Here is a 13998-nt window from a genome sequence, read left to right as displayed (position 1 = left end):
TTTTGTTTTTCATAAAATCTACGCTGTAAATAAAGACTCGTCCATTTTAATCTATATGTAGGGTTACCATATCGTGCTTATTTCTAAGATTTGTGCCTAATTTCCAAACCGATGTCTTTTAATGTAACGATGTGCTTATTTCTAAGAAAAGTGCTTATTTTTGAGTTGCGTGATTATATCTTTTTTTTTTGCACCACCCCATATGAGTTATTGTAATTGTCTGATTATATCGTCTTAGAAACATGACTGGCTCGATCATGTTTCGCGTACAAAGCTCCTGTGAAAACGAGGGACGATGTTTATTATTATAGGTAACGCTTTGCTGCGTTACTATTGTGAAACCACCCAAGCGAACAATCTTCAGTGCTCTAATACAAGTTAGGATAAAACTTGACTGAGATGCACAACCTGATTTCCAATGACTGGCCAAAGACTGCTGAAGCAAATCGTTGGTTGCGATGAATATAAATGATTTCACCTTTGTTTTGACTGAGTAAAACTAATTTTCAAAAGTAAGTGATTGTGTTATTTGATAATTTAACGTTACGCACATTTTGGTTTAGATCAGCGGTTCCCAACCTTTCTACCCTGGCGGACCGGTAAAATTGGATTAAGTGTAGCCTAGTCGCGGACCGGCAAAAAAATTAAAATGGCTGGAACAGAAAAGAATAACATATATTTGCGTAATATAATGCAATGTCGGGCACTCAATATGCTTCTAGACAAAAACAAGCACACTTAAAAACATTTCACACGGAGAAAAACTATCAAATAATGTGCCGACCAAAAATTAAAAATGGGTGAAACATAAAACAATACCTTATATTAGCGTAATGAAATGCAGTGCTGGGCACCCATTATGCGTAAGAAAGGCACGCATAAAATATCTCACATTAAAACCAGGTACATGCCAAATCATGTACAAACACAATTAACTCTTCTGAGAATTTTTCTGCAGTTTCGTTTCCAATATAAGATTGTAAACGAGGCCTCAAGGAATATTTTGCAACACGTAGCTCTGCAGTCGCGTGCAGCCGATTTCTTTGCTTCGTCCTAATTGAATCTAGTGATGGAAATGTTTTTTCGCATAACGCAATACCTGGCTGAAGAGACGGACAACAGTTTGATTGCTCGATTACTTGGCGATGGGTATTCGTTATCAAGAGATATCTAAAATTGTGATAAGTAAGTCTTTTTTAATCCGGACTGTAAAGTAGAATTCCATTTTAATCAAGCAGAACAGAAAAAGCACGCGTGCCGATTTTGAGGCTTCTCAATTTTGCGAGATTTGATGCGCATTCGCGATGAATCGGAGGCGAAAAGTGTGAATGCTCGGCGCCAAGATGTCGCGTAAGACGGCGTCAAGATGCCGCGAAAGACGTCGCAATATGACGGCGGATGAGAATTGCGTAATGAGCCAACGCAACTTTGTCTACGGTAAAGCGATTGAGACGTCATAAAAACATCAAAACAACAAAATTTCCCGCGGACCCGCTTCGCGGACCGACCGGTGGTTTAGAATTAGATGAGCTGCACCTTTCATTGAATAGGCGCAGACGCCCCTTTGAGTTATTGTTTTCTGTTCGAATGCTGGATGTTTATTGTGTGTATCGTTGTTATTACATACATAAATTCATTACGTACATCCTGCACTTTGATTTGGGGTTCGTTGTTATTACATACATAAATTCATTATGTACATCCTGCACTTTGATTTAAGGTTTATGAGGTATTTTTAACCAAACGATAGCGCAAAACACCTAAAGAGTTTTTAACTTTATTAAACTGCATGACAAACGTAACGTAATCTGACAAAAACTCAATGATCAATTAGATGTAACTTTTTTATTCGTCGGAAAAAAGCATTCTTCACATGTTGTTAGTAAAAATTGAAAATTTATGCCAATATGTACTTTTTTGAATAATTGTAGGCCATGGCGCCCACAGTTGCTTACAAAACATATTCTTGTACATTGCACTTGATTCGTCTAACTCGTCCACTTACAAGCGCTGAATTGACTTATTTTGGCAAAGTCAGACAAATTCACTGAAATCTAATTCGATTCTCAATCTTCTAAAATACTTGTCCCTGTGGAGACCACAAAACAAGTAATGTTAAAACACACTGTGTCTGGTCAACTGTCTTATGTATGTGGAGAATACATGACTGCAGATTAAGTTGTAAATCCTAAAAGGAAGGCCGATTGCACGATATACAACATCAACTGACAGTGTACAAATTGTGATGTGATCTGAACCCAATAGTTTTAAATCTGAATCAATAGATTTACATCATGAAAAGCTCTGGCAACAGGTAAGCGTAACGATGTGCGTCGGATCAATCATTATTTGAAAAAAGTTTTTGTCAATGTAGATATTACAGTACATTACGTTCGAAGATAAACTTAACTTTTATTCAAACCAAAACGCAAAATTAAAATTCGTAAACAAAAAATTTGTGATGTGAACTGGCGTCATGGGGTGTGTTTTACTCTTACCAAATGAAATATATTTTTAGCAGTAACCTGCATGACTTCACTAAAAATCTTGACCCAAAAATTTCAGACATATTGTGAAAAACAAATTGTTCAATTTTTATACATTTGAATCTTAAATGTATAGTATTTAAAAGTATGTGTTAAATGCATATAACTATTTCTATAATCTATATTTGGCAATTATTAATATCCACCTCTTCCCTTTAGGGCGTTTGGATGACTTGAAATCAATATGTAATTTTTATTGAAGGATCAAATATATTCATTTGATTTTTGTTACATAAATACACGGATTAATAACAAAAAATACATGGATATGAAGAAATCTTTCCAATACTTTGAGCAGAAATTGTAAAAACAATATTGTAGTTAAACTTTATTCAACGAATGAAAGAGAATAGAAGTCAAATTTTTACTTGGATAAACAATAATTCTAACAAACTTTTGCAGGCGCTCCCGTGTATGTTCTCCAAGATGGCGCACAACCTGAACCCTAACCCGGTACACACACTATGTTCAGGTTGTGTGCCATCTTGGAAAACATACTTCGGGAGCTCCCTTTTTCAAATAGGCAGACGAATATGTTTATGTACATTGTACGAGACAGTGTCATTTCCCTTCAAAATGTTTAGCAAAGTTGACAGGAAAGGGGACAGATTTCCTCCATGTCTTTTTTGAATTTCGGATTATAGCAAAGTCCAAGACTTTCCCAAGTATGACAGTTCTTTGGATCATGATCGATACATACTGAAATAAGAAATTTTTTACTGGTGAATCACTTTAGTAATCGTGCATTTTGACTTTTTGTGATAAATAAGCTTTCAGTTCACCTTTGGTGCGATTGAAATATATAGAATATTTTGATTTTACTAATCTTCTAACAATTGATAAAAAAAAACTGCACAATCAGTAGTATGATTTAATTATTCGATTAGGCCATTTTCATGGCGCATCAGCACAATATTTGAGAAATATTCGTCTAATAAGGCACGGCCAAATTGAGTCGTTAGAGTCAAATCTAATGTCAAACCATACGACATGAACACTAAATGTAAAAGGTATGTTGAATGCCAGAGAAAGCGTAGAAATAACCTACGTGGAGTTGGTGTAGGTTCAGTTGGCTCCGGTTCTGGCGTGGTTTCTTTTTCCACAGAAGATTCAGTAGTTTTTGGAGGTACGTATTCCGTGGTCGTAGGTTCTAAAATTGAAAGGGAAAACATACAATATTTGCACGGTATGTAGCAATACTAATAAGTTGGCGCTCCCGTGGATTGTGCACCAAGACGGCGGACACCGGAACGTAGTATGTGTGTCAGGTTAGGGTCAAGACATATGTTCATTCCAATTTTCCTTATTTTATTTCTATTACAAGGTCGGGGACTAGCCAAGTGACTCCCGTAGTACCTAATTTGTACCTAAAATTATGACCTAACCCTAATCTGGTACACATACTACTTTTCGTGTCCGTCATCTTGATTCACATTTTACATGAGCATCAATAAATTTATAATAATCAGAACATATCGATCATTATAACATGCGAAACATTCATTGAAGGTCAATTGCCAATTTTAAAAAATATAGATAAAATGAAGAAAAAAAATTAAACGATGATTTGATTGGTTTGATCCGGTTGTGGGGATGCTCAAGGTATACCAGTTGTAAAGCATCTGGCAATCAACTTCGTTGTCAACGTAGTGTTTGCTGTCATCGGGATTTCTGTCTGTGTGAAAGTTGTGGGAATCTGAGTTGAAGAAGTTGTGCTGTTTTGTTTTGTCGTCTTCGTGGTTGTCGCTGTCTGAAATAGTTGCATATGTCATTATACATGATAATTTGCCTCGAGTGTGAGATTGAGTGGCGGATTGATTGCCTGCCAATACTCACTAGTATCCTGATGTACGTAAGGCATTCATCAACATTTACATTAGAACACAACTAAGCAGGCTAATGCAAGGCAGAATAGAAGCACATTACATTTATTCTCGTCAGAAAATGTTTGTAGCGCTTACTTAAAACAGTGACCTACCCTAATATGGTCATTTATTGCAGGTTGGCAATGTTGTAATTACAGCATTGCCAATTTGTTGAGCGTCGGTCGAGTGTTAGTTTGTTGGGAATTAATTTCTGTACTTATCTATATGCTGAAAAAATTAAATTCTCAACCATTTGTACTAATTTACAGACGATCAGAGTTTATGAAAAGTATAGACTATGGTGTCCTAAAAAAATTTAAAATTGCAAATGGAATTTATCGATACCATATAATTGTTTTGTCCCTTACATTTGTATTAAATGAGGTAAAAATACTTAACAATTACTGATTAAAAAACAACAAACCTTGTTAAGATATATTGAGAACTGATTTCATAACAAAATTGAAAATGTGAAGAGACTTTATGGACACCCTGATGCAATACGTATCGTAGCATGACGTTATTCATAATATCTCACCTGATTGGTGCCACACACTCCGCAGAACTTTTGACATTCTTCTTTTATGATAGATATTTCACAATACCAATCAAAAAAGTCGTCACAATCGTCTCGCTGATTGTAGCAACCTGCTGTAATTTAACTCATTTTTCTGGTTACTGATAACCACAGCTTATAAGAATAGAGAAAATTGGCAATTGACCATCAATTCGTTATTTGCATTATCGAATATTTGGCGTAATGAGTTGTTGTTGTTGAGAAAACTCGGTAATGTAAATCATTTTCTCACGAATAAATAATTAGATGAGCAGCTTTTTAATTCAGTGAATATTTGCAACCACTGCTTTTATCAATTTAAATCGTATAAAGTAAAACAATGTTTGTGAACGGTTCCAGGAAAATTCGCCGCAGGAAATTTCGCCGCATAGGAAAAATCGTCTTATTTTAAAAAGAGTCGTTATTCAAGAGCATACTCTAACCTCATAAACCTAACTGTTTTGATCACAAATACTTGTTTTACAGCAAAATGCTCTTGCGATTTTTCCTAGGCGTCGAAATTTCCCGCGGCGAGATTTCCTACGGCAAATTTTACGGACACGTTATGGACGCTAGTTTGAATAACAAAATACTTTATTTTTAGATATTAGTTCATGGCTTCAGTTCCATATATCACGGCAAACAGTTGAAAATAAACAAAAAACTGAGTAAAAACTATCAAAAATGATTACCAGATGTGGTTTCTTCGGGTATGGTTGTGGGTTCTGGAGTTGTTGTGGTTGTTGTTGTTGTTGTTGTTGAGGGTGAATTTGTCTTAAAAATGAATAAATTGTTATTGATTTCACTATATTCATATTTTCATAGTAATTGGTGAACCAAAAGACAAAATGTGTCAATCCTAATATATCGAGAAAACGATTCCAGTACTTATAGCAGTGAAAGTACCGAAATATTCGGAATAATTTCTATATGTTTTCTTATAATCTTATATAATTCTTATATTTCTTAACGGACACGACCAAATGCACCTCTGATTACCTTTCTGTTTATCAAGTTCATTTATTGAATCCCGTAAGTTATTGAATTAATTTTTGTAACCAACGCCAGCCGTGTCATCATCATTCATAATCACAGTATACACGACCATCTGGCCGGATTTATTCTCGCGGTATAAAATCTTATTTACTTACTATTATTAACTGAAATATCGCAACTTACCGTAGTAGCTTCACATAAGCCACACGTCTTCTTGCATCCCATCTTGAACCAATATACTGCACACCTGAATGAGGTCGCGGTTTCACAGTTGAACATTATGTCTTTGCATTCTGTAAACGATAAGGTAAAGACGCTAAATGATTGCGTGGTGTTTTCTGATTAAAAACTTGACTAAGATGGGAAATTATTTTGAAGAAAGAATTAGTGCTGATAATAATGAACATAACGACAGAGCAATGTTTAAATATATGGATTCAAATATTACCAGTATAAGAAAGGCCCGATAGCACACAGTTTGCTAAAAAAAATCAATGGGTGTTCTTGACGAAGGCGTACAAGTGTGAGGGAATTAAATTTCCTCACATTTCTTACGAACATTGTCCAATTAAATAAGATAAAATAGAAAACATTTATTCAAATATGGGCTCAATAGGATTTGGTGGATATTTTAGAAGTCACAGCGCCTTCTAGCGGTTTCAAACATTTTTAAGTATCTTAGTCGAAGTGCATTATTTTAGGAGAAAATCGATTTTTCACAAAAGTAACAACGATCCCAGCATAAAACCTAACATCAACAACTATTAAGTCCAGTCCAATATAAAATTGTTCATTATTAGTTTTTCTCACCTTCTTCTGGTGTAGCAGTAGTCACCTGCAAAAAAGTATATTTTATAATTGCAAAATATTATGCTTTATTTATGCAATATTCATGAAATAAAAATATATTTAACATATGAACTCATTTGAATTCTATTTATAGTTTTCATATTGGGAAGATAATTCTGTTTAAAATAATCAAATACATATAAAATTAATAAAGTAATGAAGCAATCACCTCGACTGAACATAAATGACAAGATTTCTTGCAGCCATACGCGAAAAGGTAACTGGCGCAGCGGAATGGATTAGCCAAATAGCAATTGTAGCTGGTGTCCATGCATTCTGCAATGAATAAAAATATTTGATTATTAGAAAATATATTTGAAGCACAAATTCTTGATTAAATCTCCTTCGGGAACTCGAATGCTGGGATAAATGATGGCTTGAATATAGTTCAGAGTCTGATAATAGAACTAATTATATTTAATTAACAAATAATATAAATAAAATGCGTTAACTATAAGTGCCATATGTATAAAAATTTAACAATGATGATGCTAGTTCACAGTACAAGTTCTATTCACAAGGAAAGAAGTGATTCCATTTTGAATCATACCTAAAACTTGTTGTACGGTATAGGAATTTTAACTTATAGTCATATACATTTGCACATTGCTGCAATCTAGAGAAGTTCTTTTTTTATGAAAATTGATTACCATCTTGGCAAACTCCACAACTCTTCATGCAGTTTCTTCTGTTCCTCTTCTTGTGGCATTTCTTAGTACTGACGACCCATCCACAAAATCCTTCACTTTTCTTATCTTGGCACTCTTCTTTTCCTCCGTACCCACCGTAACCCCCATAGCCGCCATACGTACCATAACCATACTCGGGATGTCCTAGAGGCTAAACAGGATATATATATTTTGAATTATTATGAAAAAGTCTCGAAGTGAAAATTAAATTTCAAATTTATAAAAAAAAAAAAATTTTGAGCAGATATCGGAAATCAAATACTGATTTATTATTCTATTTATTGAAGTATATATTATTATATATTTCTAGAAATAAATAAAACACATCAATAGTAAGTGGTTTTCTGTAGGACCAATCATTTATCACTTTCTATTATGGGACACGAAATAGGCATATGAATCGTTTTGTTATTATGTTTTTTCTCTCATTCATTAATGGACCAATTGCTTTGAAATTTTCAGTGGTTGGTAATTGTTATGTTTCGCTAGAAGACTATTACTTTTATTTATTCCTAATTTTTTTGTGAGATCTGATATTTTATCTAAGATTTTTAATTATGGGAACACGCTTTTATGATATCGTGATGGCTGTCTTCCATGTTTTATGACATCTTGACGGCTGGTACCAATAGTCTGTTGTGACAGATTACTTAACCGTACTATGGCGGTTCGGATTTCGTGTCCATATATTTGACAATCTCTTTCTTTATTTTTTTACCCTGGTGATTCTGTATGGAAAGTAAGAATGATGCCGCAAGGGTAAAATATTCTATTCTATGATTCAAAGAGTCTTGTTGCACGGTAACACAGAATTTCTTCTGACTAAAGTCAGATTTCAACAGAGACACATAATTAGATCGTTGAACTCAGCTAGTTAGATAGTTGATTTATGTTTGTTTGGGAAAGTATGACTTGGGCCAAATGAAAATGTTATCGAAATATATTTGTTTTAGTTTATATCAAAACTCTCAAATCACCTAAAAATTGATAATTTAGTTTAAAAATGGCTGTTATTTGAATTTTATAAAAGTTAAGACTGTTGCAGAAAGTATGTTTTAATCATTTTGATGGTTTTTGAAGAGTCATTGGAAAGTTTTCGAATGGTTTATCTAAACCGTAACGTTTCATTTCCGTCGTTTATTGCTCATGCGTTATGCCGCAGCAGGGAATTTTTGTTAGGAGATTTGGCGTCTTTGTTTTTTAATTTAAAAGATAAATGATTCATGAAACACCGATATAAACACCAAAACACCGATATGCAAATCAGAGCAAAATGCACAAATAATCTCTATTTAAAACATACAAATGTGTTATTCCACTGCTTGCGAGTATTCCTTACAACAACTTTATGGGGAATTATATCTGCATCTTATATTGAAAAATAAACTCAAGTATGATAAAGCGAAGATCGAAAAATAAATTAAATCTTTAGATCCTGATCAAAAAATAATCTGATATATTAGAAGGGTCTCGATTAAAATAACCAATTTCAATAACGTTAATTAATGAAAGGTCGTATCAAACACCGTCATTCACACGCACTCGAAAATACAAATTTATCTTAAATATTTTAAGACATAAAATCTGAAAGAAGTCGAAACTTAATCGATTCGTGGAAAAATCAACATCAAGTCACATAAAAATGAATTACACTTAGTTATAATCTACAGGTTAAACCAAGTTTATATATATTTGATTGCAGTAAAACGAACGCAACACAGGTCACTAAGAATAATGAGATAGATAGTTTCGGATTCGTACATTTAAATACTCATCTTATCAAATCCTTAAATGTCTATACCGTCTTTTATTCAGAATGTAGTTTTATATCCAATTTTATTGTAATAGCACACTAATGTTCAAGTTCTAATAATTACCGTAATGTGGAAGTAAAATTCATCTGCTTGCAATAATTATTTGAAATGCATTATTTCATAACCGTTTTCGATATAGTTTTCACTGAAATGCACCTCAATCGTTTTCTCGGGAACTAATCTAAATCTCGCGTCATTAGGTATTTACTAACGCGCAATTCTACATTATTACTTATCGATTTTAATCGGTATGTTGATAGGTATTTATCGATTTTATTAAGTATGTTGATAGGTATATGCACGCGATATCTCACGAAAGCGAGATTGAATCTGTTCCAGATTTTGCATGTGCATTCATCATATGTCGGACCAGAAGCTTATTGATTTTGGATGAAATATGTCGTATAATTAGCGAGTTATTATTTAATTAGTGATAGGACACAAGGTGTCACTATGGAGTGAGAGCGCTGTTTTGGGGTTTCCCCTAACTTCCGATCGATAAGTCTTCGGTCTCTGACCGATATTCTCGTAATTCTATATTATTGATTATTTATATTATATATATATATATATTATTGACTCTCTGATTTATAGCCTTGGTAGCTCTTGGCACATTCACCGGTTACTTCGCTCGTAGATCAATCGGTCTCACTTTGGTATGTGATCTCAATGATTTTAGTACCTACCTAACCCTAACTCGAAGATTACAGAGTTAGGGTTAAAAACTGATTTCTATGAGAATGTCCTTATGCGATTTAGACCACGCTAAGCAAGTGAGACCAAAAGTAGTTTTATGAAGCTGAGATCGTAATCCTAAATTGCGCCGACCAATCTCCTATATTTCAGAGTTAGTGCAACTGATCTTGCTTTAGACAAATTCCCTATGAAAAATATTGAAAATCTGGTGTCTATTTTCTGAGAACACATATATGTAGAAAATGTATGCACCCACAACTCTTGTTATGTTTGACTTTTCATGAATTTAAATTACATACCTCGTTGGGCTCGTGATGTATTTCTGCTTCAGGAAGAAGAATGTCTGGGCCTGCATCCAAAACTATTTCTTCGGGAGAGCCAATAGGAACATGTATTCCTAGAATAATTTAATAAATATTTATTTATTTATATGCTATTTGCTGATTTATGTTTTAATATATTGCAACTGATTGTATGAGGTCAAATAAAAAAAACATAGAATTAAAATTTTTGGGCGCACCTGAAGTGCGTGTACCAATATGAAAGTAACTAATTTTGTTCGCCTACTTTACATCAAGTTGTGTGAAAGGACGGAAGCCTATGGGCAGGGGGAATATTCACTTAGCTAACACAGACAGTCCCAAAACTGGTAATAGAACTGACATAAGGAAAATCGGAATAAAAGTATGATCTAACCCTAACCTGGTATACAGACTACGGGAGTACCATTTTTTGTATTTTTCATTACAGAAAAAAAGTAACGACTATTCTAATCTTTAATGTATCTAATAACAAAGGTTTCATGAAAAAAGTAGAAAATATTAAAATATTGCTTAGATATGACCATCGATTATATTTGTTGTTGTTTCACTTGAAAATAAAAAAAAAATTAAAATTTTGTAAACATCACATCTATGCAAATAATTTGGAATGCCATGAAAAGACGTTTTTACAATGAAAGGTTAATCTTGTTCACGAAATGGGGGAGTTGTAAAATTCATGGAAAACTGATCATTTGAAAACACTAGAGCTTGGTTGAGGAACTTCTCGAACCAGTTGGTTTTTTCGGTGTTTGGTTTTGCAACAGAAAATTTAAACTTACCTTTCACATTTATCACCGCGAAGAACAAGCTGCAACTCAAAACGAAAAGTATTCTCATCTTGTAGTTTCGTATAATTTGATTTCTATATTTATAAGAACTGTGAAATAAATAAAATTTACAAGTAACTCGAATCTTTAGGCAAACAAAAGTAAAGCAAATGCTATAGAGCTTTTACACAAAAGGTAAAATCTTTTAGTTTATTATGCTGGGTGATTAATTAGTATCAATAGAATAAAACTATGAGAAGGATCCTCCGCTAATTATTTGGTAGGGTACGTCATGATTCACGTGACATCTGATTTTACTAAACAAAAATTTGCGGCGTTTACGATAGAGTTCGATAAACACCAATGAATGTAAAAATTTTATAAAATTACCAAAATTAAAAAAATGATAATCCAACGCCAACTAACATAAAATTTCAACTCTTTCAACCACAAATTTGATAAATTGAAGCTACATTATATATAGTAATCATTTAAATATGATTTGTGCTTCATCCTAATATGGAAGAAACTTATATTCCCTTATACGGGTAACCTACGAATTTCAACGCAAATAATATACACGTCAATCATGATCATAACATATAATATCACAATACCAAGTCTAAACAACGCGTGAACAACCTGCCTTTAGATTCTGGTATACACAACAAGAAATTGCCCATATGTCTGTATCACACTGATTTGAAAAAGAATAATTAACAAATACGTTCAAAACAGATAAGCGTTTATGCTGAGGTCCAAACTAATCCAAGTTCTAGTCACTGCATGCTTCGCTCGAATACCTTTATTAATTTTAAAACATTTATAGAATTCATCAAAATATATATAGCCCAACTACGCTGTCAACAATAACGTAAAATATTTATATTTGAATGACACAACATGCTGTTGAAGAATATGCGTCATATCATGACGGATTCCGATATATAAAAGGAAAAACTTAAGTTCATAACTCTTAATGTAGTATAGTTATAGATGAATATTCGATAACTTGTTCATTTTAAAAATGCCGACGGGCATTTCATAGTTGAAAACAAAATGAGTTGCGTCATAACCACATCATTTTCAATCCCACTTCGCTTCTGGATTCCCGAGTCGTAGTATATTCACATAAACAAGCATATTCAGAATTCTTTGCTTCACGGATTTTTCTTTTTCTTTCATTACTAACTAGTACTATATCCTCGCCAATTGAATTTATTTTGAATGGACATATACATTGAATATTATTGATTGCAACGTGGGCCTATTCTATATGAGTGGTATTATATCGATATAAGATTGTAGATTCCATAGAAGATTGTACAAAATTCAAAAACATTCAAATTCAGATTTAAAATTCAGTAAATTGAGTAAATAAATGAGAATTTCTGAAAATTTGCAAATATTATTGCTTTTTTAAATTTTACTTCATACTATTCTATAAATCAAACACAGGTTATTTTTTTATCGTAAAGCCTATTTTATATATATAGCGCCAAGACTGGTCAACAAATTGAAAAAATCAAAATAAATTGAATGAGATACGCTTGAATTTCCACAGCGTTGCAATTTTTCATGAATGTTCAAAACGGGCACATACTACACACCAACTTTTTTTTAAATGAAATTTAACCACATAATTTTTAATGCAATTTTCTATTACGTCATTTTTCAAATTATTGGGTAACTTAATCATTGGTGTCACATTACGACATCCTCTTTTATAGCATATCCTGAACGGTATCGATTACGTTGTAATCCTCTATAAACATACTACAAACGCTGTGATGTCAACGTCACGGTTGCGTATATTACTTTATATTAATAGTTCAGGTGGTTAACCTCAACTTTCACCTCTGGCGATAGAAATTTTACTGTGATTTCGACTATACAACAGCAGTTGGCCTATTTTTGGAAATGAAATTCATATTCGTTAAATTTAATCTGTACAAAAGTACAAAATTTGTTTGATTGTACATATTTACCAAAGATTGAAAAGATACATCAAATCCAACTCAGTATAAGCGGTCAAGCGATGACTAATCATGTGCATATCTGATGTAAGCCAAATAAATTTGCATCTTAATTAGTTGTGAATAATATTTCAAAAAAAAAATATTAAAAATTAGTAACATTTAGCAAATTGTATAAATACTATTAGTTTTTTTATGTGATTATTAGTCACAACTCTCTTAATAACCTGATGCCTCCTAACCTGATATCACTCGATTACGTATTTTTTAGTTATTTTCCAGAATCTAAGATGCAATTAATTATAATGAGAAACATACTTATTTAGCAGCTTTTTCAGTATTACGTGCAAGTACGAGTGTTCTAGATCAAACAAACAAAAAATAAAACTGAAACCAGACTTTTGTGACGTAAACCTGCTTTTTGACCTGAGAAAAGCACAGTCATCAACATTTGCGACTTGAAAACAAACTAGTGTGTTTTGTCACAAATATAGCGCCTTGCAATCCATGCCATTTGTCAACAATGCTATCAATTGTCACCAGGTTTATGCCAACGGCTATGCATTTTGGCCACTTCATATCATAGGTATTTGACAATTGATCAGAGAAACCACAATAAAACGTATAAGAAATTAAGAATAGGTATATTATAAGATCGGATTAGCAAAATCTCTTAGTCAACATATCTTGATATTTAATCCAGCCTTTATCTATTTTTGAATTTATTCATTTTTATTGATAATTCAAAAAGAACAAAAAACAAATAGAAAATAAATCGCACACCGCGAACCCACGCATGGGAAAATTTCTTGCTTTAGCATCATCGTTGCCCACGTAACTCATACAGCTGAGTCATATCTTTGCATAATCCCGCCAAAATACGTTTCCTTTGATGACAAGTCACATTCCCATTCAAAAAAT

General features: G+C 33.0%; 1 protein-coding gene across 2 annotated transcripts; it reads right to left on the bottom strand.

Moving 5' to 3' along the window:
• Nucleotides 1–2392: 2392 nt before the first annotated feature.
• On the bottom strand, nucleotides 2393–11207 carry LOC120342016 (uncharacterized). Of its 2 annotated transcripts, XM_039410664.2 has the most exons (11): nucleotides 11114–11207; nucleotides 10311–10408; nucleotides 7463–7652; nucleotides 6982–7088; nucleotides 6774–6798; nucleotides 6147–6256; nucleotides 5660–5741; nucleotides 4950–5062; nucleotides 4155–4296; nucleotides 3595–3696; nucleotides 2393–3245 (listed from the first exon to the last, which is right to left on the bottom strand). In XM_039410664.2, the coding sequence occupies exons 1-11, from the start codon at nucleotides 11169–11171 to the stop codon at nucleotides 3127–3129; spliced, it is 1146 nt and encodes a 381-aa protein (XP_039266598.2). In that variant the 5' UTR covers nucleotides 11172–11207; the 3' UTR covers nucleotides 2393–3126. The 2 variants fall into 2 exon arrangements, with proteins under 2 accessions (XP_039266598.2, XP_039266599.2); XM_039410665.2 differs by lacking the exons at nucleotides 4155–4296; nucleotides 4950–5062.
• Between the last annotated feature and the right edge of the window lie 2791 nt (nucleotides 11208–13998).

The sequence above is a fragment of the Styela clava genome, chromosome 3, assembly GCF_964204865.1.
Source record: "Styela clava chromosome 3, kaStyClav1.hap1.2, whole genome shotgun sequence".
In the NCBI taxonomy this organism is placed as follows: Eukaryota; Metazoa; Chordata; class Ascidiacea; order Stolidobranchia; family Styelidae; genus Styela; species Styela clava.
Note: the sequence above shows the minus strand (reverse complement) of the source record. Positions and strands in the feature narration are given on the sequence as shown.

Coding starts and splice junctions, on each gene's coding strand:
- LOC120342016 (XM_039410664.2), bottom strand. CDS start 11,171: ATGAGAATACTTTTCGTTTTGAGTTGCAGCTTGTTCTTCGCGGTGATA. Junction 10,409..11,113: donor CGCGGTGATAAATGTGAAAG/GTAAGTTTAAAT, acceptor AAATTATTCTAG/GAATACATGTTCCTATTGGC. Junction 7,653..10,310: donor TACATCACGAGCCCAACGAG/GTATGTAATTTA, acceptor TATCCTGTTTAG/CCTCTAGGACATCCCGAGTA.